At 34.4% G+C, this 27,053-nt stretch overlaps 3 protein-coding genes across 4 annotated transcripts; all 3 read right to left on the bottom strand.

Moving 5' to 3' along the window:
* Positions 1-3,163: 3,163 nt before the first annotated feature.
* Positions 3,164-7,176, bottom strand: LOC145107983 (Metallo-hydrolase/oxidoreductase superfamily protein). Of its 2 annotated transcripts, XM_079044954.1 has the most exons (12): positions 6,947-7,176; positions 6,463-6,581; positions 6,237-6,349; positions 5,486-5,527; positions 5,355-5,410; positions 5,174-5,250; positions 4,961-5,080; positions 4,786-4,862; positions 4,625-4,688; positions 4,482-4,532; positions 4,297-4,345; positions 3,164-3,387 (listed from the first exon to the last, which is right to left on the bottom strand). In XM_079044954.1, the coding sequence occupies exons 1-12, from the start codon at positions 7,131-7,133 to the stop codon at positions 3,269-3,271; spliced, it is 1,074 nt and encodes a 357-aa protein (XP_078901080.1). In that variant the 5' UTR covers positions 7,134-7,176; the 3' UTR covers positions 3,164-3,268. The 2 variants fall into 2 exon arrangements, with proteins under 2 accessions (XP_078901080.1, XP_078901081.1); XM_079044955.1 differs by lacking the exon at positions 4,297-4,345.
* Positions 7,177-7,867: 691 nt separating this feature from the next.
* YLS8 (mRNA splicing factor, thioredoxin-like U5 snRNP) lies at positions 7,868-8,732 on the bottom strand. The gene is made up of 2 exons (XM_079044953.1): positions 8,540-8,732; positions 7,868-8,303 (listed from the first exon to the last, which is right to left on the bottom strand). Exons 1-2 carry the CDS (start codon positions 8,657-8,659, stop codon positions 7,995-7,997), a joined length of 429 nt encoding a protein of 142 aa, XP_078901079.1. The 5' UTR covers positions 8,660-8,732; the 3' UTR covers positions 7,868-7,994.
* Positions 8,733-11,639: 2,907 nt separating this feature from the next.
* LOC145107981 (nucleosome assembly protein 1;2-like) lies at positions 11,640-14,761 on the bottom strand. The gene is made up of 12 exons (XM_079044952.1): positions 14,521-14,761; positions 14,381-14,424; positions 14,186-14,281; positions 13,874-13,966; positions 13,695-13,782; positions 13,368-13,429; positions 13,090-13,274; positions 12,827-13,004; positions 12,573-12,616; positions 12,139-12,340; positions 12,042-12,056; positions 11,640-11,950 (listed from the first exon to the last, which is right to left on the bottom strand). Exons 1-12 carry the CDS (start codon positions 14,588-14,590, stop codon positions 11,885-11,887), a joined length of 1,143 nt encoding a protein of 380 aa, XP_078901078.1. The 5' UTR covers positions 14,591-14,761; the 3' UTR covers positions 11,640-11,884.
* Positions 14,762-27,053: the final 12,292 nt, after the last annotated feature.

The following is a 27,053-nucleotide window of genomic DNA, read 5'->3' as shown; positions in this document are numbered from 1 at the left end:
TGTAACTTTCTATCATCAATAAAGGTATATAGTTTATATAATTCTTTTGTACTGTTCAATGTATGTTAAATAATTGTGATACAAAGATGAAGTTACACAGCCCGATGTTTCCGACGCCGGTCGGGGTGTGACACCGCTCTCTCTTAATTATTACATACCCATCAGCCTTATTGGGTGCTTATACAAGATTATTCCAAAGCCCTTTCCAATAAACTCAAACATGTGATTTGTTTTGTCATTATCATTGATATTGTTCCATCAGCTTATGTGGAAGGTATGAACAATCTGGAATGAGCCCTTACTGTGAATGAAATATGCTAATGAGCTAGAATAAAGAGGAAAAAACTATTCCTTTTTAAAGCAGACTTTGAGAAAGCATTCGACTCAGTGAATTGGAACTACCTCGACTCGATGATGTCACAAATGGGTTTCGGTAATAAATGGCGGTCTTGGATCAAGGGATGTCTATTCTCCTTCCGTTCATCGGTGTTAATTAACGGCTCCCCCACTTTAGAGTTCCCCATCACTAGGGGGTGTGCCAAGGCGATCCCCTTTCACATTTCCTGTTTATAATTGTCATGGAGGGCTTGAATGTCATCATGAAAGAAGCCTATGGTAAATCCCTATTCCATGGTGTTCAACTCCTAAACAGCAGCTCGACTATTTCTCATCTCTTTTATGCAGATGATGCCATCTTGTCGTATTCTCAAATGTTTTCACATCTCGTCTAACCTTAAAGTTAATTTCCAAAAACGATACTTGCACTTCTAACACTGAACTATCTAGATGGACTCAAGTTCTTGGTTTCAAAGTGGGATCTTTCCCATTCAAATATCTGGGAATTCTCATAGGTGCTAATATGACCTTAAAGAAACACATTGGAAACCGATCATAGAGCAATTTAAGTCTTAGTTATCATTGTGGAAGTCCAAAACACTATCTTTTAGGGGAAGGTTGACTTTGATCAAGGTTGTTCTCAAAAGTCTTTCAACTTACTTCTTTTATCTTTTTAAAGCACTTGCGAGTATTATTGAAGATTTAGAGAAAATCATGTGCAAGTTTCTATGGGGTAGCAATGACGATAAACCCAATACACATTGGGTGGCATGGCAAACTGTAATCGCTCCAAAAGTAAAGGTAGTCTCGGTGTGGGCTCGCTCAAAACACAAAATCATGCTCTACTAGCTAAATGGTGGTGGAAACTAAGATCCAACGAAGAATCACTTTGGTGTAAAGCAATTCATAGCTTGCACAACACTACCAAAAGGCCTATTTACTGCATCATGGGAAAATCGATCACTGGTATCTGGAGTAATATTGATAAGGGTATTACAAGTCTAAAATCGTTTAATATTAATCTATGAAGATCTATTCTCCTTAAAAATTGAATCTGGATGGTTTGGACTTTCCTGGAAGGACGTTTTGGATTGACACAACCTCCCTTCAGAATCGCTTTCCCTCACTTTATCCGTTAGAGTCCTTTAAATTTTTTAAAATCGTTGAGAGATCTTCTACTAATGGATTTCGCTGGTCCTGGAAATCAAACCCATGTAGTCGTGAAGCTGTAGCTAAACTAAATGAACTATGTTCCCTCGTTGCTTCCCAAACATTTGCTGATGATCCGGATAAAATCTGGTTTAATAACGCTCCAGATGACAGGTTTTCTGTGAACATCATGTGCAAGTTTTTGGATTCGAATTTGGATATATATCAGGGACCAAAGATAGTTTGGATTAAAACAATCCCCATTAAAGTGTTGTGATTTATTTAGTGTGCTCGTTTTGGTAGAATTCCAATTGTGGTGACCCTTGCACACCGGGGTGTGCATTCTCTTAGCCAAATTTGTCCCTTATGCGATTATGAATCGGAGTCAGTAGAGCATCTTCTATTTCATTGCAGATTCACTTCTATGGCGTGCTATTGGATCATAAAATGGTGTGGGCTTCCCTGTTGATTTTCTTGACTTTGATGCCAACTGGGGTATTTGTCCCAGGAAAAGGAAATTTTTTATCTCGATATTCTACTACTTCACTTGGCGTAATTAATCGGCGAGAAACAACAAGTTCTTTAAAAAGTTACCTCCTTTCCTAAAACTGGTCGCGGTTGACATGACTTTTACATGGTGCAAACACAATGATAGATTAATTGATGTTAACTAGATGCAATGGTGCTATAAGCAGTTTTGATTTCAACTATAATATGTACCTTGTTGTCTTTTCATTCCAACTATTACCTTCTTGCTAAGCTTGGTCTATCTTTTTTAATATATTTCACCGTTGCAAAAAAATGCTTCAAATTATTATTAGAAAATGAAACAATATTTCACTTATTTAGTCTTTATTTAACATAATTTGGAACTTTTTACTCCATTTCACACTAGAATTTATTTATAAAATTAATTCCTTTAAATATCAGAATTTGATAAATGTTAAAAACTAATGCTCTAATTGTTATAACTTGAAAGATCTTAATCACATCAAACATCTCGTATTTTCTCTTTGAAGAACCAACATATCAAATGAGAACCAAATTTGTCGACTGTCGACTTATTTTAAATAACATAAACAAAAAATAGAGATGTTCGAACAAAATAAATATCAATTTGGGCTCAACACATTAACCTTGTAATACATGACAAACTTAAAACACGTATTTTAAGTCATTTTTATTTTATATAATACATACTTTCAAAATAGCTTTTATAAATCTATATTGTTGTAAACTCATAAAAAAATAAGTTATCCACTTAAATAAAATAAAATTTCACTTCTAATAATTTGATCTTTTATTTGACAATAATTTATATCACATGTCATGTTTATTGTAAAAGTACATTCGCATAACTAAAAGCACATTTCTATTACATTTACTTTGTCTTAACATAAAAAGACATTATCATATCCTTTGAAAGATATCCCAAATAACACGTGAAAGCATGATTGAAATTTAGATCTTTACACGTAGATCTGCTTAAATTCTATCAAATATCATCTAAAAGGATGTTAATTTCCATAAGAAATTGATTCATTCACATAAAATATATTTTTCACTCTTGTACGATAGCTACAAGAGTGTTGCATCTTATATGTATAAATCAATTTCTTAAATGGAAGAATTACCTCCCTAAATTCATGTTAAATTACTCAGACCCTAAATTTGGTACTGTAAAATTTGCCATTAATAAACACAAAAGAAGAAAAAATCAATTGCATTAGTGTTTTTTTATATGGTGATGAATGCGAGGGTGCCAAAAAAAAAAGCACAAATATTATAGGTTTATTGGAACACGAAGCCCGTCATAACTGAGTTGTACATCCAAACCTTCGGTTTCTTTCAACTTCAAGAGACTTTCATTCACTTCTTCATGATCCATCAAATGCATCATACCTTCATTAATCACATAAGGATGGAATGGTCATTTACTATCTTGTTTGTTCATACAACACTCACTCCAAACAGAAATCAATTATCCATACAACACTTAATATATACAACCCTCAATAGGAAAGGAAAAAAAAAACAATCCTTAACCCGATAAGCTCTATTTGGGTGTGTATTTTTTACTTAATGAAAAAGTAATTAATAAAGTCCGAGAAATAAGATATGTTAGTGATTTTAGTGTCATCAAGCCGTTTAGTGTGATCAGGATTAATTCCAAAACATGTCGAGTTTAGTTTCTACTACATTCCAAGCTTGGGAGGTGTTGAGTGTCGAGTGCACGTTTGCATAAGCTAATTTAATCGGAAGAGCACATGGATTTTCCCGCCAAAACCAAGAAGCGGATTTTCCCGCCAAAATTAACCGCTTTATCTCTATGTATAGTTTTACAATTTGGAAGAAGACTAGTTTTTCCCCTTATGTTTCTCTGTGAATTGTTGTCTCGGAAACATAGAACAAAGCATTCTGCTTTTTGTCTCTTGGTTTTGAATAACTTCTTGGATTATCCTAAATCTGGTTTCGAGTAACCCAAGCTCATAGGGTCGAAATTACAGATTTTGAAAAGTGAAATTCACGATCCTAGAAATATCTTAGTTTTTTTTTTATATTCATTACCCTGTTTTCTATCAAGATATTCCCATTAAGTCCTAACTTTTTATATATTTTCTCATTTGTGTGAACCTTCTACTTACTTAAGCATGCCATCTTTTTCTCACTTTCTTGGATACAAGTCTACCAAATTTTAAGAATTTTAATAAAATATGAAATCTTTAATTCAGTTAATAAAAATGAGTAAAGAAAGAAAATAATATATATATATATATATATATATATATATATATATATATATATATATACCTGTAAAGAGGGTTCTTTTTGGCTGGATTTTTCGAACTTCTTCCAAAGCCTAAGGGTTTAAAAAAGGGCATGAGCATCAACAAATAAAGTTGTGATTTTCCATATGTATTGAAATTATCCAAAGGTTTTAATAGACCCAAAATTAAGTTGTGATTTTCAGACACTACACATTCTTGAAATCTAACCTGTGGAAGTCCAAAATGTGTTGAAGAAGATCGATCTGGCCTCAATGCATCCTGAAAAGTGAAAACACATGGACAAAATATATATTATTAGAAATCAAAATTATGAAAGCCAGATTTGATGTTTTATATATGCGATTGATTACCATTATAAGTATTTCACAATCTTTTAAAAGGGGGTAAGTCTCATCAGGTATTGCACTGACATCACTGTCACAAATAAAATATTACATCAGATGTTAAATATAATTTTTTGTATATATATAGAAATATAGTATTTTATAGAGAAATAGTTTGAGATTATTACCTAATGTAACAAATGTTGCCAAAGCGGAAACCCAAGGAACGATAATTACTACCATGCCACACTGGCAAAGGAGTGAACTGATAGCACAATACACAAATTGTGAAACAAGATAAAATATTTTTTGAATAAATACGAATTTAACCTTTTAAAAAGTATCAAGAAGGCAAATTCTAACCTTAAGGTCATGTACAGTGAAAGGGTTTTCATCTATGATATCAAATTGCAACTCAGAGACTGCAGCTCCTGGTATGATCACGCTTTTGTCTAATAAATAGTAATGTGTTTTTTTCATCACCTGAAATCAATTTAAAAAATCTACAAATTCAGTTAGCGATATCATAATATAAAATAAAAAAATTGGTTCACTGAAATTTAAACATTTTTGAACCTCAAAATCACGCTTGGCTACATAAATTGGAATATACGGCTGGACATTGTTTGTCCAGTCACGAAGATCATCTAAACCTAAAAAAATAAATAATAATAATAATAAATGAATAATTGAGTATGTAACTTGAAAATTGTTGCTGTTATGATTGAAATGAAATGGGAAATTAAAGATTAGAGACCTCCAATTGCATCAGCATGAGAATGAGTAATAACAACAGCATCTATTGATCTTATTCTGACAAAATAAACACAGGGTTTGTTATTTTTGTGGTAGAAATATATAAGAGAAAATGAGAAAAATAAATCTTACCCATAAGTAGGGAACCATCGAAGAGCACTTTGGTAGAAAAATCTGTGAGATGAAAAAAAAATATATTATTTGATTCACTTAGTGATTTTGATTATTTAGGGTTTAAATAATCACATTTGGAGAAACAAGCAAGAAGTAGTTGCAAGAAAGCTGATTACTGAAATAAATATAAAATTACTATCGATCCCTAATATTTAGCACTGAATTAGACCAAAAACAATCAGGTTAAATGTGTGTTTATGCAACAAAGATTTGCCTATTTTCCAATCTATACAAAAAAAAATAATAATAAAATAAAAAAAACTGATCTGTTACACAAAATATGGAACTACAGTTTATTTTAGGCTAAAAACATGGTTCATGGTTGCATAAGTTTAGTCAGTTGTATAAATTGGTAACAAAGTGCAACAATTCTGAACTCTACATACATGAATCTAGTTCTAAGGATTTCTCATTTTTGCCTAAACTTGAAAGTGTCATTAGTTTGGATTATCCTAAGTACAAAGTTCTTGACACCCAAGCAATTAGTAGGTGAAGATATGTTAGTGAAACGTGGTTGCATATTTCGTTTCAAGAACTTCTTTGTTGCATAAATTGGGGAAAAGGTGAAACTTTGTTGCACAAATGCAAATTTAACCCAAACAATAATAGCAAAAAAACAGAGACCAATTTTATCTAATACAAAATTCTGAAAATGGGTATATGTCTAATGAACACGATGAAATTAATGATGAAAGAATGTTTTACATACTTGCCAGCATCTATAAGAACGTTAGATATGCCAGAAGGTCTAGGATAACGAATAAGGAGGCTTGTATTGAGTCTCTTATTCTTATTTCCTCGTACTACAGCTTTTGAGCAAACCTGAAAAAGCCATTGAGATATGCACATTGGAAAGAAAAGCTACAAAAACACATCTCCAAGCTTCAAATATTTGCTTGTTGTTACAAAATGAGTTGACTCAGTTTGATGGTTACCGGGCATTTCTTTAAGGGGTGAGTAAGGCAGCTCACTCGTGGGACTCCTTCACTGGTTCCTGTCCCCATGAATATGATTTCTGGTTGTTCAAGAGTTATCTTCTCTCTTTTCTGTACACCTGCAAGAATTTGAATAGTTTTAGGCCCTACTACTCAAAACAAAACCCTAGGGTAGGTTTTAGAGAGATGAATTACAAGCTGAAATCGGAAAACAAGTTCAAATGATATCAAAATTGAAGTTCTAAAGCATCCCATCCATGATTCTTTTCGAATTTATGGCATCTCAATTCCATCGTCATCCGCTATATATAGATATATTTACATTTCACACATATATACACGTAAACATTATATTGGTAGAAATCATTTCAAGTTTTTAATCTAACCAATGGTGAAAAGCGAGAAATCAAACACATGTAACCAATTCGGGGATCACTACAAGTAAATGGAAATCAACGGAAACGAAAGCTTATGAATATCTCACTTGAATTCGACTGCAGGGAAGCATCTGCATAAATGCGGTTAGATTGAAGACGAGAGCCAGAGCTCCCATAACTGTAAACTGGAATTGAGGAACGTTTAGTGTTTGAGAAAGATAGATGTCGGGTCAAACGAGCGAAACGGGTCAGAGAAGAAGGAGAAGGACGAACTGCTCCTTGCATTAAGATCATTGGGACCCGAAAACGCTTACAGATCGCAGAACCCTTCCTCCAAGAAAACCTTCGGTTATTATGTACTAAAAGGTCAAAGATATTTTCTGTTTATGCAAATTTTCACTTTCACCCCTGAGCTTATGTAAAAGCTCCAAATCCAAGCCTTATTATGGATACTACCGGTGTTGAAACTTGAAACAGGGATGGATGGTTTGAACATGTTAAAATCCTATAAAGAAAGATTTCCTTACAAATTACATTGGATGTTGGTGTAGTAAACATTATTTTAAAAACTGTTACTAAAATAATAATTCACTTTTTTAATAAGACTTTTAAACACCCACCCTTTATAAACTTTAAACTGTTATCGTTTATCTATTAATTTTCCATTTCATCAATTTAAAAGGTATTTGTTTCACCTCTCAATGGTTCCATTAAAAAGTTGGCTTTGAATCAAGCAGATTCACAGAGCGTTTGATTGGGTTTTTATCTGCCTCTAAATGGGACATGCTTATAGATGAAACAATTTGTTTTTCTACAAGTATCAATACTGAGTAGTGAACTATTTATTGTCATTCACAATATACTATTTTACACAAAATACCATTAAAATGAAAGTATTTTATAAACACAAAGTTCCAAGTCCCAGTTGCTACCTTTTGATAGTAATTTTTTTTTAAAACCAATAAAGTTTTGTGAACAAGAAAATAATCCATCACCCACACAAATCATAATCATCCCAACAACATCAATTAAGCAGCTAGATATACAAGTTTATTAGACTTCAAACATAGTCTCAAATAAGTTCACAACCACATGAAATCAACCAGTTTAAACTTCAATGTTATCCATACAAACATGGTTAAAATCATCACCACTCTAGTAACGATACTTGGTGGAGTAATCTTTAGGAGCAATCACCAAACCGCGTCCCTTCCTAGCCCCACGATACACAGTTTCAACAATGTCTATGAACTCTTGCTTGTCTTTCATGGCCCAATTGATCTTATTGTTGTTACCAGTTCCAAGATCAATCATAATATGCTTGTTCCTAAAGAAGAACATCACAGTAGATGGATCGTATAGCTCATACATTGTATTGAAGTCAGGTACCTCAGTGATGTCCACAAGGTAGATCACAGCAAAGTTCTTTATTGTCTCTGCAACTGAAGCAAGCACTTCATCCATCTACAGATCCCACAACAAGATGATTCAGTATTATATACAGATTGTGTAAATATCAACCTAAAGTGACAAATATCCCCAATTTCAAAATTGGGAGCTTAGGATATTGAAATTTATATACAACCAATTAAAATTTCGATTGAATCGAATCGTAATCCGATGGAATGATAGGAAGATGTAATAAACAGAGAAAACAGTATTTGATTTAGCGATAGAGATAGGTGAAACTAGGGTTTTACCTGCATACAAGTTTCGTCCCAATCATGGCCGAACCGGATAACGACGAGACGTTCTTCCTCGGCGAGGATGGCCTGATCGACGGCCCAGCCGGAGTGCAAGTGCGGTAGCAAGTACGACATCTCTGTCTCCCTCTTTCTTTTTCTCTCGAGAAGCGACGGCGAGTATAAAAGAAGGCCGATGTATATAGAAACTCACACGCGGCCTTTATTATTCCGTTGAGATAAGTTAAAAAATAGTCCTTCAACTATATATATTTATAGTTGGTATCACTAACTTTTTAAATTTTTCGTTGGTTATCTAAATGAAAAGTTAATAAATGTTTTATTTTTTTCTTATTTTGTTTTTTTTAACGGCAAATTTAGTTTAATCCTAAACTAATTTTGAATTCTATATCTCAGACCAAATTTGAACCTTCAACTTCAAAGAAAAAGACAACACCTGATACGGTTTGGCTATAAGCCCTTTAATATTAAATAGGGATGAGCACGGATAGCGGGTAGCCGCTTTTGGAACAGGAACCGCATCGGAATCCTTGTTTCTGAAACCAAAACCGAGGACACTAGTTTCGGTTCCGGCTTCTAAAACAGGAAGCGCTAAGGACCAATTTTTGTTTTTATTTTTTAGGAACTGCTACCCACCGGGTAACCGCCGGAATTAGTTCCGAAATATTAAAATTTACAAATACTTAATACTTAAACGAATTGGGCGTAACAACATTGATGAGTAAGACATTTGTTGAGACTATTTAATTGAATCTTAGAAAAAAATGCTAAGAAGTCATATTTGCAATGTTTGTTTTCAAAATAAATGATATGATGTGAATGTGAATGCATGATTGTAAAACAATTTGAACATATGTGATAGTAATATCTTTCAAAAAGATCTAATGTTGATGGTAAGAGCACGAACTTTGGTTTAGGACTTATATTTAGCAACTTGGATTATCTTTTTAAACGATTATTTTTTGTCGTTTGTAACTTGTATCATAATTAACTAGTTATAATATTGACTTTTTGTTTCAATGGATAAGAATTATCTTGCATTAACAAAACTAAAAAAAATGACGTAACTGGGTTACCCGGTTCTAGTCCCAAAAATTTAAGAACCACCTAGAGTAATTCCGTTTCCGATTCTCACTTCACAGGAACCGTTGGTTCCAGTTCCAGTTCCAATTCCAACAAAATGAGACGGGTACCTGTCTATGCTCATCCCTAGTGTTAAATGCTATATTTACTAGAGAACAACAACAAAGAATCTCATTAAAATGGGATAGGGGAGATATTGGATTGAGTTTGACAACCACTCATCTATAGGGGTTAAAGCGACTATGTCATATAGATGACATCTGACATGTGTCAAACGATAACTTGTAAGGAGGCAAACAAAAGGAAAGTAAGTCAAAGTTAGTTTAACCAACCAACCTTAATGTGATGGATGACGTGTACCTCCATACCTTCCCTTATGGATCACAGAACTCAAACACTTCTCTCCTTTATATGGGTGACAATTGGGTCGGGTTCGGGTTGGCGGGTTGGTTGGTCGGAATACATCAATCCAAACCAACCTATATATGTATTCAGGTTGACGTGTCACAGGTTCACATGTTAGAAACATCAACCCAACCCAAACACATAACTCGTTTAATTATACAAGTTTGCGGGTAGGTTTCACTGACAGTAGTGGTTTAGGGATAAAGTGATGAGCAGTGGTGGGTCGGTAGAGCGCGGTGTACCAATGGTTTACGGCTTTGTGTTGGTGGGTTGGTGGTTTGCGACAACAACGGGAGGTGGTACTGGTGGGTTGGCGAAGGTAAGGTAGTAAGGTAAGGGTGAGGAGTAGTCTGTGGTCTTTTGAGTAACAAGGAGTCAAGGATTGGGTTTGGTTTTGTAGGGCATGCCGCACTTGTAAGTCATAATTCATAAATAAATATTAATCTTTTTAAAAAAAATATATAATATATATTGACGGATTGACCCACGAACCCAAACACATAACCCAACTCAACCTATGAAATAAGCAGATTGACAGGTCTAAAATCTCAACCAAAACATGTTTATTTTCGTGTTAGGTTACAGGTCAGGAATTGTAACCCCTACGGTCCTTTAGGATAAGAATTTGGTTCCCTAAACTTACATCTACTCCAACAACTTTCGCATCACTATTTAAATTACACCAAGGATACTCCATTTTATCAGTTGATTTGTGGTGTTTTCTCTTCTAATGTCGCCCTCCAACTTTTGCATTCAGCTCAATCCATAGACTCACTCCACCAATAACACAATGTCGTCCACAAAAAAGATACACCAAGACACTTCCTCTAGATCTCATGAGACATCTCGTCCAAGATTATGGCAAACAATGCAGAGATTGAAAGTCGAACCCTGATTAGTCAAATTGCAACTGACAACGAATCTTTGTCTCTTATTCTGGTTCGAACACATGTCATAGACCATCATTACATATTGTGAATCGTCATGAGATATCTCATTGGACCAAACTAATTATGAAATATCATATCACAGTATATTTGAAAATAATCATTACTTTAGACGACATCTTTTTATAAAAAATAATAAATTAATTTAATTTTTATTATAACAGTGAAATTCAAACTGATTGTTATTTGACTTTTCTGTAAAATAATAATTTAATTTAGCTATCAAAGAAAAGTAAATACTAACAAATAATGCAACATTTGAAGAAGTCTTCTCTTAAATCTACTTGATCATATTCATTTGATAGAAAACAAAATAGACTTGGATTCTGTTACTTTTGACAATTCTTTTGGTTTCAACACTTTATTGATTTTGTTGTCGTGTGTGCATTGGTTTACATGCTTATATCTTAAAAAGGTTTTTTAAATCACAAGTTTGAATATACACATTTGAAAATTAACTTTTTTGATTACCCTCACTAATCTTGTCTTCTAAGAAGATTTTATTAAAGCAAATTGAATTTAAAAAATAATAATAATAAAATAAAACAAAATAAAAGTTTCTCCGTAGAATTTTACAACAAAAAAGACAAGACAGAAATTCAGACAACAAAATCTTAAATTCCAAAAACCAAACACGAACATAGAGATTTGGAATCAACCGAGGACAAAAATAGCAAGTTTTTCCAATACATTATAAAATACTACACTAGTATTCAATTCATAAAGGGTAAAAGACGCACCAATTTGGTAACAAATCACAAATGCCATGACAATAGACATAACATAACAACATACAAAACTAGACCATAAATATATTTTAGCAAATAAAATTCTCATCATACACAACCGAACTTGACAAAAAAATGATCCAAGACACCAACACCACAAAGCAGCCAACCAGAAAAATCTACTGTTGCTTGCATTCAGGAGGTCTCTCACCCTGTTCACCACCAGCATGCACAATGCCACCCTTCTGCAAACACCCCTCAATATTAATTTAACAATCAAAAAAACAAAAGACAAATTGATAAATATTAAACCAAAAACCATGTTAATTAGATTACCTTTGGTCCAGAAGACTGCAAGATTACATGAAAGAAAATAGAGAATAGTTCATTAGTATATTGTTATAAGAAAATTTTAAAAAAATGAAAATTTTACCTTCTTTTTGCTTTTAGCCTTAGGCTCGTCTTCTTCATCCTCGTCATCTTCTTCGTCCTCTTCATCATCCTCGTCATCGATTTCGTCCTCGTCATCATCCTCGTCGTCATCATCTTCAATACCTTCAAACTCGTCTTCTTGTACAGCTTCACCCGTAAACCAAGAGACCGCATGAGGGATAATTTTGTCACGTATGGTTGATCTGAAAAAGTGAACATGATATGAGGGGCATTCATGTCATTTTAAATAAATACACACATTCACAAAAGCAAATCAACAACAACTGGACAAACTTTTTAGGGTTAATTTAAACAAGGGTATTTACGTCTTTTGCACATCAAAGGAAAGTCATGTATCATCATGGGACACAAAATTGCAATTTTTGTATAACTGACATATGTATCAATATTATTTGGCAAAACATAAAAACTCACCCAATGTCATAGTCTTGTTCCATTTGATTCTGAAGTTCTTCAGCCTGCAAACAATACACATTAATTATACTTGCAAAAAAAAGTCTTCTATAGAATTTAAATGAAATTTGCTAGAATTGGGTATTTTTAAAATCACGACGTTGTAATACAATGAAATGAAAGTAGAATACTATAATAAACAAATCAATGAGAGTCAGTTATCATTTCTTGCATTTAACCCTAAAAAGATTACTAAATATTTTATAAAACTTTACCATTTCCTCATCAATTTCATCTTCATCCTCCGGGACCTGCGGAGGGTTAAAAAAGTTGAAAAAACTTTCACAATTTTCTGTCTTGGTTATTGGTTTGGCATTCTTTGAACCCTTTTTTGGCTTTTTCTTCAAGATCTTTTGTGTTAAGCATTTCCCTGGTAACCATTCGATTTCAGTCCTGCAAAAAAAGAAAAACATAAATTGAACTCAAAGAGGAAAAGATAATGAATAAGTGTACAATGAGATGATGTAAAGAGATTTACCCTATTGCCTTCTCTAAAATAGGTTCATCATCATCAATCATATGATATATTTTGGTCAAAACAGAGTTCTTGAAAAATGGATTGGTGTCAAAGAAGAACTCGAGCTTAAAACCCTTGGGATCATCAATGCGACACCATTTAATATCCTTAATATATTTAAGAGCTTCTTCATCTCGTTCAGAAATCTGAGGTAAAAAAACAATAACTCCAACAATAAGCACCAATTTTCTTACAACTAATGAAACAAAATGTATGTAATTAACAGAACATATATATACCTCCTCAGCCAATATTTCATTGGTCTTCATTGCATTTAACCAAAAATTCGGCACACCCTTTTCTGCAAAATAGAATTTGGCACAAGCTTGTCATTTAAGTGTAGTTTCTTTTTGACCTTTTTAGATTAATTAGAAATAGACTTAATCTAGTAAGCTATATGTGCATGTTTCTTGTTTATTTAGTAAGAAAAGAACTTAAAGTGTGATGTCATTCTCTTTTTACAAACTTGGCCTCATTCACTTTTCCTTCCTTTTTCTAAAGTGATTGTTATTTTCTCAAATACTTTTAGAACTTTAGTTGACATAAACAAGAAAAAAAAAAGATACCTTCTTTAGCTTTATCATCTGCCACGTCCATTGCAGCTTCATCGTTAACTCCATCAACTTCAACAACACCATTTACTATATCGTATCTCTGCAGTTTCAGATCAAGGATAAGTACTAACACATTTATTGTACAAATAAAAACATATCAACATGATTAAAAGAATAAACTCATTCCAGACCTTTGAATATAATGGTGCATATAGTTTCTGATATTTTGCTTCAAGAGCAGCTCTTTCTTCAAAGAACTTTGCCTCAAGCTCGTCATGTTCACTCTGCACATCGAGATTATGAAAATAGCACTTAGCATTGCACTTAACGATTACAACTTTACCAAATAGGCAGGCTCGATAATCAATTAGAAATTAGTATGATGGTGATTAAAAAGAGAACAATAGACATCCTTTCATGCCATGATCAAAAACACCAGATAAACTACACATAATCATATTGCAGGTATAAGATTATATAACTTCAACAGAACAAACTTGTACCTGGATTTCTCTTAAAACCTCGACTCTCTTCCTAACCGTCGGACTCAAACTCTCGAGAATATCCGAGTGTTGCCCTGCAAGGTTTTGAAGCTTATCCTGCAAACAAACAACAAAATCAGAACAAATAACACAAACAACCATGAATAAGATTTTGCATCACAATTAAAAAATACAGATTAGGAAGAAAAAAAAAACCTTTAAGGCGTTTACAAGCCCAGCACGATCCTCCGCACTAAGAGCTGCAAGAAAGATTGACCAAATCAAACCAACAAAGTTCAAACTAATTTGGGATAAACAACGATTGACGATTTTAGGATAAGAGATGAAGAAGGTACCTGCAGCGGCGGCCGGTAAGGAGGCGCCGAGATCGGACACATCAAACTGTTCTTTCTTGTTGTTACCCATGATTGTGGCCGACGATTGTGTGGTTGAAACTGAAAACCCTAGAAAGTACAAACGAAATTGAAGAGAAAGGGAGGGAAAGTGAAAGATAGGGATAGATGGAAAAGATATAGATGGGAGATTGAAGAGAGGTTTGAGAGGCGAGTGGGCGGTTTGTTCTGCGTTTAGTAGTCTCGCATCGTGACCTAATAGAGTTTTAGGGTTTATATAGTCTTGAGGTGGGGATTGAGTTGAGTTTCACGCGCAGTTGATGGCGCGTGGACTTTAGTGAGATTTGCAAAGTTGGACACCAAGATGTTGGGCTAGAACTACATTTGAGATGGGTCCGTTTATGAAGACAGGTCTCAAGACTCAAGATGCGTAAAGAGTGTTGGACTAGTTTCGATGAACCCATGATGTTGAGATTGTGATTTTATTTTTTGATTTTTTATATATTTTAATCTGCTGAGACGAGATATACTTATTTGAATAAAATTAGTTTTATATTTCCATGCAAGGTATATATATTTTTTTAACTAATACTTGCATAGATCATTAATTCCCTTTAAAAAGCAAACTTTTATATTCCCTCCAAATACTCAAATCGATAATAAATCTATGGAAATTGATGTATTTGAGGGATATCTTTAACTAAGTTGTAATTTCATTGGTTGTAAATATTGAAATACGTTTTTTCGTCAAATTCGTTGTATTCATCAAATAATCAAAAAATTAAAGCACCTATATGATTCGAGAAAATTAAGGCACACATAAATGATGATTTCTTCAATCGTGAATATGATTGATTAGGAAGCGAGTATAAGACAAATTAATCCTTCAACACGCACCAACACAACACAATAATATTTCCTATGGTTATGATTTTGTATGAATATGGCTTCGTTTTTATATTTGAACTACAGACCATCCAAAGTTAAATCTTTTGGTATTCGAACATAAGATCACTCTATTTTTAAATTTTGAGTGATTACTATTAGACAACCTTGATGGTTGTTGCACTACAAATAAAATGGCATTTAGCGGCATAGAAAAAGTGTCACTAAAAATTTAAAAAAAAAAAATGTGTCACTAAAAGCACCCTTGTCATTCAGCGGCACAAAGAAAAAATGTCACTAAAAACGCTGCCACTAAAGGCCTTTAGTGGCACTTTTTAATTGTGTCGCTGCAGCCTTATTGGATTTAGTGACACTTTTTTTATGCCACTAAAACACTTTTGGATTCTAATGGTATTTCTTATTCCATTATATATTTGCTAAATTAAATATATTATCCTGCTATTTAAAACTTTATATTTATAAATTAGGCATGGCTTTTTTAATTTAAATCAATTATACAATAATAAAATGATAATTAATATTGTAAATAAAAAAACACAATATAATTACTTTAAATTAAAATATAGCTTGCTTAACAACAATATTCTCAATACTTAAAATACAAATGTTTTCGACAATTCCAAATAGCCTACTGTGCTTCTTTTGCATCCTTTTATGCTTGTTTTGCTGAAACTTCATCCAAGTTCTAGAATATATGACTGTACATTCCTTGTGAATTAGGTAGTTGTTGAAGAGGTGAAACATGTTCCATTATATCATCTGCAATGATGAATCAAATTTATTAGTCACTGGTTATAAAGGTTTTGTTGAATCACATATAAAGAAAGAGAGAAAAAGGAAACTGGATGTCTAATGCGCCAAAAACACTTGAAAAAAAAACTAATGCTTTATGCATAAATCAAAACCCATTTTGGATACCACCATCACCCCATCCATATAGTTACAATTTCTAAGAACTAGATTAGCAAGAATTTGAATATGAGTTGAACCTATAAAAGCTTCTATTGAAGCTTATTTTCTTTGCACATTTATACCAAAATTCCCAAATATTAACATGAGTGTATGTTGATAAAAAAAAACTTATCACTTCTCATTTTTACTGTAAAATGACCATTTCTTTTTTGTGCATGAGAATAGCATTATACTTTTAAAAATTACCAGACCTGATAATTTAAAGTATAATGCTAACTGTTAGTAAATTCTGCAAATACATAAATGGTTCATGTGGTCCCTACTATACCAAGCAGTTACAGAAATGGTCCCTGCTATAGCAAACTGTTACAAAAATGGCCCTTGTGACAATTTAATATTACAAAATTGGTCCCTATGATAGTAAATTGTTACAGAAATGGTCCCTTTGACAGTTAACTGCTACAAAATGCATAATCTACAAGTATAACTTTCTGTAATAACACAATCACTAGATGTGTGCGTATATGAAATTGTTAGGATCACAACTTTCATTTACCTTTGAACCGAACCACAAGAGACAGCAAGAATAGATGCCCCTTCAAGGTTTATGCTTATTGATCATTCATCCCTCTACATTAAATACATACCAAAAATACTATATGAAAATCACACCAAACCAGATAACACATACAATTTATATAACTAAACTATTAAATTACAAAAACAAAATTACCTTAAATAATCAAATTTGTAACAGGAGAAAAGTCTAATAGCAATTCCTTAGAACTTAGAAGCAAAATCGTTAGAATAGAAGTCATGAGCATGAATACAAATTACATAGAATAAGAAGAGAATAGATGATCAAAAAAGTCGATTTTGATTTATACTGAAACTATAAAGGCCAAATACAAATTAGAAATTAGGCAAGTTAAAATACCATTAAGTTGCAATGAAATCTCAAGACGTTGAATCATTGATTGGCTAAGGGTGTGAAGAATGGTGTCACGAACGTGTAATCTTGATTATCGGTGCAATCCTATTGGCAACTGATGGTATTCTGATGCCCCTTCGTCCACTGTTCCATCTTACGAGCCCATGTCCACTCGTTTTTGTTTGTCGCCTTCAATCTCTGGATCCAGTTGCAATACAGATCCACACAGTAGAGTCAGAAACCACAAAAACATGAAGCAGCAAACGAAGACAACATGTAGTCGATTAAAGTCTAGAATCATACCTGTTCGAGGCCAGAGAACAAGATGAAATTCATTATGAGATATTGAGAACTTGAAACGGCAGCGAGATATCAAGATGCATATAATCTAGAACAAGCATCAACCGGCAAGATGCAGAGATTCAACCTGCAAGGAGTGACGAGGGTTTTAGAAAATGGAAGGGATTTTGATTTTAGGGGATCCGAATTTTGATTTTAGGAGCGCAAAGGGGTGAGTGCAGCACTTTTCATGTTGGAGGGAATAAGGAGCGGGCAATGAAAATTAGAAGCAATTAACCCGCGTGCAACCAAAATTAGAACTTTTAATAAGATATAGCCGCATATAAGAATAAGTGTCACTAAAAACTTAATATAGTGGCACAAAAACAAATGTGTCACTAAAAGTTTGTGCCACTAAATGTAATTTTGGTTGTAGTGTTGGTACCAAAACTAACTCTAACGGTTTTAAATAATATTGTATACAAGGTTACAAGCTTAGTTAGCCTTCAAAGAGAACAAACATTAAGTAATGTTGAATAAATCGAGTACAAGATGTTGGATTTTTTGGGTATTAAGAATAACTTAATGGTTAGGTCTGAAATCTACAATGGAGCTATTAGTTCTTGAGTCAATATTCTTAGCTTTTATTGGCTCGAAGCTCTTTATTTTTTGTTCGATGAGCAGATCCATTAAATGTTAATGATGAATCCGTATTGATGCTTTATTACGCAACTTTTTCTGAGATGACTCATAGATCTTACATATTGGAATTCTATATCATAAATATTCTTTTTCTTTCTTTCTCTAAGCCTTTACTTTTATATTTCTAGGATCGTGATTGCAATCACTTTCCAAAATCTGTGATACAGCCGGTATATCACGAAATCAAATTTGGGATAATCCAAAGAATGACAATTTAGAAGTCATGTCACTTCTAAATTAGAAACACAAACAAATGTCTTGTTGTTTTGTGTTCTTGTAGAGATAGATAGAATCAAATGAATGATTTTCGAGTGTATCTATGTTCTAACCGGATTTTGGAACTTCAATCATCCTTGATATAAATCGATTGAAAGTTGGTTACATGCACTTTGGGGCCAAAAAGGGTTAGTTACAAAACATAACTATCGTATGACATCACTACTAGTTTTGGCAGGAATTTTCATAGCTGGACCTTTTCTAGATATAAAAAGTGGAACCACCGCCAGGGACTCTGCTCTTGGACCTCGCAATGGACGCAACCCCTTGGAACCCTGCACCTAGGGTTTCTGCCCCCGACCTCCGTATTCCCGAGTTCACATTTATCATTCCGAGTGTGCACCACACACCTCCTGTCTTGGTTATTAAATGGAGTTCAGCCTATCTCAATGTCAATTATAACAACTACACCAAAATATGTTGATAACACTAAATTACCAACACAAGACAAACTCATCTTCAAAATCAACTTAACAAACTATAACATAATCGTTCTTTCATGATCTTTCGAAAATATGTTACATTATATACTTATGAATGAAGAGCAATGGATAAGCCCCCTTTCACTTATAGCCCTTAGATAATCTCAAATTTCAATAACCATTGTGTTAAGTACCTATTTACAGGTTTTTACTGTTTGCATATCCACCTCCAAGATCGTGTGTGACTCTCTATTCAACATTCGACCACACGACTCCATCGTTAACCTCTAACGATTCCATCTTCAACTTTCCCATTTCCCCATACCTCGTTTTCTTATCTCCCTTGTAAAATTAATAACACTTCAACCTCACTTTATTATTCCATATCCCTTTTGTTTTCTCCCTTTATTTTCCTTCTTATTAAACTTAACAACATAGTGTAAATGGTCACGAAGAAGGAAAAACATGAGTTTACAGCTCAACAATTGGTAGTAGCGAAAACAGACATCGATTTAATTTGATGGAACTCTTTATGGGAAAACATTCCCCCTGTTCATGGTATTTATTCCTATCATATTCGTTAAATTTCCATGGGCTTTAAAAATCGAACCCATGATTTCTATTTTTGACTTTAAACCAATTTTTAACAGTTTAAATAGTGGATTCGCATGCCAAATTAACATGTAATTCTTCAATTGCCTCGTGCTTTTAGAATTAGGTTTCGTCTTGCTCCAGTTTTGAATTTCTACTTTATTATCTTTCAGTTATGTAATTCTTATGAAACCTTCATTTCTTCAAAGTTTTCTAAAAATTAGAGAAATGGTAGTGTTTTCAAGTTAATATGAGGTAAAAAAACACTTTAATTTGCTCGTTAAGTTAATTTTGCTTACATATATGACACTTTACTTTTAAATATCAAGTTAAATCAGTATTTTGCAGTTATTAGATATATTGTCTCATGGAAAGACCTCAAGAAGTTTAAGCTTTTTATTTGGTAAGCTTCTTTTGCCTCCATTTTTTATTTCGTTAAGTATCATCAGTCCACATGTTAACATAACTTCTCAGCTATTTATGTTCCCTCTTGAACCCCTTTGTTTCTCATGAACACCATGTGTCTACTAAAATTTCCTAAAAGTAAAATAAAATATATATAGTGTGGAAGGGAAGTAATATAATGAAAACACAAAAAACAATTTGTAATAATATGATGAAGTTGACTCCCATTTTAACATTTGGCCTGTAGGGATGCTTTTCAGCGAATTGGTTGACTGAATTTGGGGAGATACTAAGGGAAAAAAGTTATAAGGAAGAAGAAGCACATGGTGAAGATAGACAATAGGGCAATATGTAGAAAAGGAACATGTTGATAGTGAATAGGATTTAAAGAATGAATGTGTTGAAATTTTTGCTTTTTCTTCTTAAGGTTCAAAAGTATATCAATAGGATAAGTATATATTATAATCTTAATCAACCTATAACAAATCATAATCTTACCTTCTTTCCACTAAATCGTTAAGTATGCTAAATGGCTTTTATTGCTTGAGTCCTTTTGGTTCATATTTTTTCTTATACCATAAATTAGTGAGAAGTTAAGTATATAGTTGGTGGATGATACAAATTATGGGAAATTAAGCAAAGAAGGTGTCGAAATGAACTTTTCAATTAAGGTGTATTCTCATGTTCAAGTCTTTGTAATAATATACTTGCTTAAAGTGTATATTGATTATGAAACGATCATCCATGAAAGACAAACTATGGGGGCATATGAGCTTCATCTTATAAGTATTTAAGAGTTACAACTAGCACCAACTAGAAAAGTCTAAAATAAGCTAAATTAAGGTGTCTCCTTACAACCAAAGGGCCATTACGCTAACATTTCTTGTTCTCCCCTTATCATAAGATTGAACGTTTATATTATATATATACCCAAACTAACCATACATGATTGATTGTACAATTGTTTAAATGTTTTATATGTTTGTCAAATTAGAAAATGGTCATAAGTGTGTTATTTTTAGTAGTTTTACAGTAGGCTTTACAGTTTGTGATTTTGAAATCAATTTGGTGGATAACTAGTATGATTTGCTTGACTTGATGACGTGGTAATTTGTATGACTTTCATATGAGTAATTTAGTGTGATTTGAAACATCGTAAAAATACCAAGGAAAAATTTCAAAATTTTAAAGTAAATAAAACCATTTCCATAAACTTTCCAAGTCAATAATCCAAAACATGAGTATACCGTTTTCATAAAATATTAGAGTAAATCCTATAATCTCATAGTGTGGAAATCATCGGTGGATGCAATGAAATTAAGTTGGATCCTTTCCATTGCTACTGGAAGTACGTGAAACATTTAAACTTAAACCGTAAGCATAAAGCTTAGTGAGTTCCCCAAAATACCACATACCATACATAATAGTGGGCCTCGTCCTAGGAGTATAGTGTGGAAATCTAACCTTCGACCCCTCGGGGCAGAAGCTAGTATGAAAAGCGTTCGAGATATCCGTTAACCAACGTCTGCTCGCAATAGGGTCCTTCTTCCCGAAGAACTCCAGATCCGTACATGCTCGAAACTCTCAAAAAGTCAAAGAGAGAGCTCCCACCATCGCTACCATCTCCAAACGAAAAGCGCCCAAGCGCTCATCCAAAATCTCCATGATACCCTCCTTGACTGAACCGAAGATCATAGGAGTAGGGATGCAAACGGGGACGGATATTGGCGGAGACCATAATCCCCGTCCCCGTACCCGACCTCCAATCTCCATACCCATCCCCGCCTCCGCCCCGCTAAATCCCCGACGGGTTTGGGTGAAAAAATCTCTGTCGGATACGGGGAACCCGATGGATACCCGTTTTATAAAAAAAATCCAATTGTTTTTCTAAATCTAAAGAATATAAAAAAAATAAAAAATAATCATTACAAATAAAATACTTAAATGTTAATACTTCATTCTCATAGACACAAAATACAAAAAATAACGACAATTTCATGTTTATTAAGAAACTAATATAAAAATAACAATTTTTAATTTCACTCATATGTATCAAAATCTATAATGTTTGGATCCACAAAGCTTGTAATGATAATGCAAGTGTGTAGTGCCATTATTGCTTTTTCCACTCAATTTTTTTCCCGCAAAAGTTGCAAACGGCCTTATCAACTCCATCAATTTTTTTCTTTGTAAAATGAATCCAAAATGCCAATCTTCTGTTTGGTTGTGAGCCTGTTGATCTTGCGCGGCACTACAATTATGCAATCAAAAAAATTAGATGATATTCGATTATACAAAAAGACTTAGACATATGTTATGAAATTTAAAATATACTAGATCATACAAAATTTACACAAAATCCATGTTATTCACTTTAATTGATTCAGACATACCAGATTATACAAACATTCAGAATATATATATATATATATATATATATATATATATATATATATATATATATATATGATGAGCACAAAGACGTATTGAAAATCAGATGATTATCAATTAATAGTACTTTTAGAAATTAATCGATTCAACTTATACCATTTGGGTATCTACCAATTGCGGGTTTTAACAATCAATCTTGAGTATAGCCCTGAAGTTCCACAATACAATAAGGTCTCGACTAAAATACATGAAAAAAAATCGTATATGGGAAATCAGATTTCAACCAAATCATACATATTATAGGCATAAAACTCCATACATGAGAAATCTAGATTTAAAGAAAATACATTATAAAAATCATTCAGGTTACATAGGTATTCTACATTCATGAGAATCGATTACATAATAAAGAAAACCGATTATCACTAATTAGACATGAGATTGAGAAATCAATTACAGAAAATCGGTAAGCAGATGCATGTGAAATCAATAAATAAAAAAAAACTTACTTGGGGTTGGGATTTAGTGCTGGAAAAGGAAGATCATCCATTGAAATTTACTCTTGAACCTTGATACAACTGTGTCGATATCAAATATCTAGGGTTTAGGATCGAGGATTGAAAACTGGTTTTATTCTTGAAGAGGGGAGACATTAATGTCTTGAACCTTGATTATGTGAAGTGTGAACGTGACCGAAGAATGAAGAGTCGGCTGTGCTTCTCGAAGAGATGAAAACAGTGGAAGTGAATCGTGGGAATTGGAACCGTGCCTAACTTTAATTACAAATTATATATATATATATATATATATATATATATATATATATATATATATATATCGGGTTTCAAACGGGGCGGATAATACTATAACCATCCTCGCCCCGTCCCCGCTTCGGGTAAGATATCTAATCCCCATCCCCGATCCGTTACCCGCTAAGACGGGGAATCCCCGACCCGTTCGGGTCGGGTCCCCACGGGTAGCGGGGAATCCCCGATCCGCTTGCATCCCTACATAGGAGTCTGATCAAGAATATTGCGGGTAATCTGTCACACCCCAAAACCGGAACGACGGAAACGTTCTGGGGCGGAGGACGTCATGCGTAGTATCACAACAATTGTATCATAGCAAGCATAGTAAACACAACCAGACATTGAATACATATATGAAAAAGGTTTACATTGTTTACTACATAGTTTTTTTGTTCATATCAAAAGTAAAATAGAAAGACGCGACTCTAACGCTTCGACTTCTCCGAACTCCTGGAAGTACATGTCTACTAATTCCCTGATAATACAAGCAGTTTTGAAAGAATATCAGCATAAAGCTGGTGAGTTCATAAGCATTTAGTTTTGGTGGAAAATGTTCTTTGACCCTTTTGAAAAGTGTTCCTCAAGAAAATCCTATTTTTTTCTTATGAAAAGCGTGTTTGAAAACTCATTCCTTCCATGACTTCCAGATTCATATTAAAAATGTATAATCCAAGGAGTCGTGGAATGAATATGAATATCCGTTGGTTACATGTTAAACAATCCGTTTATGAAACGCCGAGTTATCACGGGAAAATCCTATATTTCCCCTAAAAGTTGGTTATTGATTATCCGTTTTAAACCGAGGTGTGCAAGTATCTACCATACTCGTATCGATAAAAGTAGTTCTCTTTTAAAACCCTGGTTACTACCAGTGAGGTATATTAGCCTTATTACATAAACAAAACTAATAAAAAGAAAACGTGATGAACTAAGTCCTGAAGGTATTATTAATACCCTCCAGTAATCTATCGGTTATTATTTTGAGGTTAGTTCACTTGATTCATTATTACAAAAGTAAATCACTGTTATCTAGGTTTTGAGTTTCATGACCATAACTGACTGGATAAGGCACGTAACGGGGCCGGTATCCTCAATGACTTTGTCACCCGTAGACCTGCCGGTCCAACTATAGCTAGCAGCGGGGTGCGGGATTGTCAGTCCCGTATAGATCTATACACAACAGTCACGCTCTCCCTACAAGAGACTCTGGTCACAAGTGCTAGTCCTACACTCTGATTCTGTGGGAGTGTTACCAAGGACGTGTCTCCAACTCATACTAACAAACTTACAAGTAATAATACTGAAAATCCTTTTTATGATTTGCATGAATCCTTTATAAAATGTTACATTTTACTACATGATTCACAACTTCGTTACACTAGTTTTGAAAACTGTTTCTACGAGTTGATTTCTAATTCGTTTGGTAAAAACTGTATTCCATGTTAAAAGCATACTGAAAATATAATTATCTTAAACAAAATAATATATTTTGAGCACAAGTTTCCTTGTACTTTTGCTTGTATTCCCCCCCTGAAAACATGAAAAACTTGGAAAAACGTAGGGGTATGAACTCACCTCGGGGGATTCGAATGAAGGATTGATACGGAATGCGGGATGTTGAAGTGAAGCCTTGAACACGATTTGATCCTAATTAACATGTAATGACACACCTAAATGAGTCAATTGAAGGTATTTCACCACTAGATGTGATGGAGAACCACTCTAGGGACTTGGAACTACTTGCACTAAGTGTTAGGACCTTAAAGGATTGTATGAGGTGTTGAGTATGAATCCACAGAAATGTTGAGTGTGAATCCACAGAAATGTTGAGTGTGAATCCACAGAAAAGCTAGTCAAAAATGGCAGGAACAATGTGAAGTTGTGAAGCCACAATTGTTGAATGAAGACCCAGTTGTGTTTTTTGACTACTTCTGATTTCCATCTCTATATAAGAGATTATTTTGTATTTGTAAAACTTGTATCTAGTGTAACAAAGAAAGAGTGCAGATTAGCACCAAGAAATGTAAATTCCTAGTTACCGGTGGACGTAGGTCAGAGAAGGACCGAACCACGTTAAATCCCTCATGTTCATCCTTGTATTCTTGTTTTTCGTGAGCTGTGTGTGTGTTTAGAGTCGTGTGTTAAGTGTCTCGATCCTAACAAGTGGTATCAGAGCAAGGTTTTAGCTCCAGAAGGTGATTTTCAGTTTTTTGGTCGAAATTTTTTTTCGTCAAAAACGATTTTGGTGTATACCGTTGGAAAGGTCTCGTTCCGAAGATTCCGAAAATATTTTTTTCTGAATTTTTTGACCACCGGAAGACGTCCAAATCGCCGGTCAAAAGTTTGCCGGAATAGTGACCGGAAAAACCAGTTCCGCCGGAGAAGACGACACTGTAGCGCCTGAACTTGCCGGAGAAGACGACATTGTAGCACCGAAGTTCTGCCGGAGAAGACGACACTGTAGCGGTACTGTAGATGTACTGTAGCACGACGTCAGCGGTGACGTCAGCAGACACTGTAGCACGACGTCAGCGGTGACGTCAGCAGACACTGTAGCACGCCGTCAGCGGTGACGGTAGCGACACTGTAGCAGGCACTGTAGCGACACTGTAGCAAAACTGTAGCAGATTTGAAAAATTACAGTTTAGCCCCTGAACTTTCAGAAAATTGCAGTTTAGCCCCTGAATTTTCAGAAAATTGCAGTTTAGCCCCTAATCTTTTAGAAAATGGCAGAAAGCAGTAAGCTTCGGATTGAGAAGTTTGATGGGAAAGATTTTGGTTGGTGGAAGATGCAAATTGAAGATTTGCTCGTGCAGAAAGACTTGGACGCAGTTTTAGATGAAAAACCGGAGGCGATGACCCAGGCAAACTGGGAGACTTTGGATAAGAAGGCCAAGGCATTTATTAGACTGACTTTGTCAAAGGATGTTGCCTTCAACATTTTGAAGGAGACCTCGGCAAAGGGAATCATGGAGGCATTGTCTAATATGTACGAGAAGCCGTCGGCAGCAAATAAAGTCTTCCTGATTCGGGAACTAGTCAACACGAGGATGAGGGAAGGAAGTTCAGTTATAGTACACATCAACAATTTGAACTCGATTTTATCCAGACTTGGGTCAGTGGGAATAAAATTTGAGGACGAAGTTCAAGCTTTACTACTGTTATCATCATTTACCTGACAGTTGGTCCGGAACAGTTACAGCCGTTACTAGTTCCGCAGGATCGAAAGAGCTCACTTTTGAGGGAATTCGAGATTTAATTCTCGGCGAAGACATCAGACGAAGAAATTTCGGGGAATCATCAAGTGAACAATTAAATGCGGTCAGAGGTAGAAGAAATAACAGAGGTAGTGGAAGCGGGAACAGGAGAAGGAGTCAGTCGAGGACTCAAAATGATGTGACTTGTTGGAACTGGAAAGAGGTTGGACATTTCAGGAATCAATGTCCAAAAGACAAGAAAGAAGTTAACGTTGCAGTAGACCATTCAGATGATGATGTTTTGATCTGTAGTGTGGAGAGCAATGTGGATTCCTGGGTTATGGATTCGGGTGCTTCATGTCATGCTACCCACAGCCGTGAAGCACTGCGGAATATGAAAGAAGGGGATTTTGGTAAGGTAAGACTGGCGAACGATGAGGTTCTTGATGTGACGAGCATAGGTGACTTAGATCTGAAGACTCCAGTCGGTCCATGGACTTTGAAGGATGTCCGGGTAATTCCAAGTCTGAAGAAACAGTTGATTTCTGTTGGGCAGTTGGATGAACAGGGACACGAGGTTAAGTTCAGGAATGGGCAGTGGAAGGTTGTCAAAGGAAATCTTGTGATAGCTCGTGGACATAAGAGGGGTTCATTATATATGGTCAGTTTACCGTCTGAGGGAGTAACCGTCCCAGTTCAGAAGAAAAACAAAATC

The sequence above is a fragment of the Lactuca virosa genome, chromosome 4 (genome assembly GCF_052849685.1).
Source record: "Lactuca virosa cultivar CGN04683 chromosome 4, Lactuca_virosa_CGN04683_v6, whole genome shotgun sequence".
Classification (NCBI taxonomy): domain Eukaryota; kingdom Viridiplantae; phylum Streptophyta; class Magnoliopsida; order Asterales; family Asteraceae; genus Lactuca; species Lactuca virosa.
The sequence above is the reverse complement of the archived record's forward strand: the minus strand, read 5'-3'. Positions and strand labels throughout refer to the sequence as shown.

What these genes read in the sequence shown, in the direction of transcription:
- LOC145107983 (XM_079044954.1), bottom strand. Translation starts at nt 7,133, where the DNA reads ATGATCTTAATGCAAGGAGCAGTTCGTCCTTCTCCTTCTTCTCTGACC. An exon ending in TCATGCTGATGCAATTGGAG is followed by an intron (nt 5,251 to 5,354) that starts GTCTCTAATCTT and finishes TTATTTTTTTAG; the next exon opens with GTTTAGATGATCTTCGTGAC. An exon ending in CACATTTTGGACTTCCACAG is followed by an intron (nt 4,346 to 4,481) that starts GTTAGATTTCAA and finishes TTAAACCCTTAG; the next exon opens with GCTTTGGAAGAAGTTCGAAA.
- YLS8 (XM_079044953.1), bottom strand. Translation starts at nt 8,659, where the DNA reads ATGTCGTACTTGCTACCGCACTTGCACTCCGGCTGGGCCGTCGATCAG. An exon ending in GGGACGAAACTTGTATGCAG is followed by an intron (nt 8,304 to 8,539) that starts GTAAAACCCTAG and finishes TGGGATCTGTAG; the next exon opens with ATGGATGAAGTGCTTGCTTC.
- LOC145107981 (XM_079044952.1), bottom strand. Translation starts at nt 14,590, where the DNA reads ATGGGTAACAACAAGAAAGAACAGTTTGATGTGTCCGATCTCGGCGCC. An exon ending in AGATGATAAAGCTAAAGAAG is followed by an intron (nt 13,430 to 13,694) that starts GTATCTTTTTTT and finishes TCTATTTTGCAG; the next exon opens with AAAAGGGTGTGCCGAATTTT. An exon ending in ATTTTAGAGAAGGCAATAGG is followed by an intron (nt 13,005 to 13,089) that starts GTAAATCTCTTT and finishes CTTTTTTTGCAG; the next exon opens with GACTGAAATCGAATGGTTAC.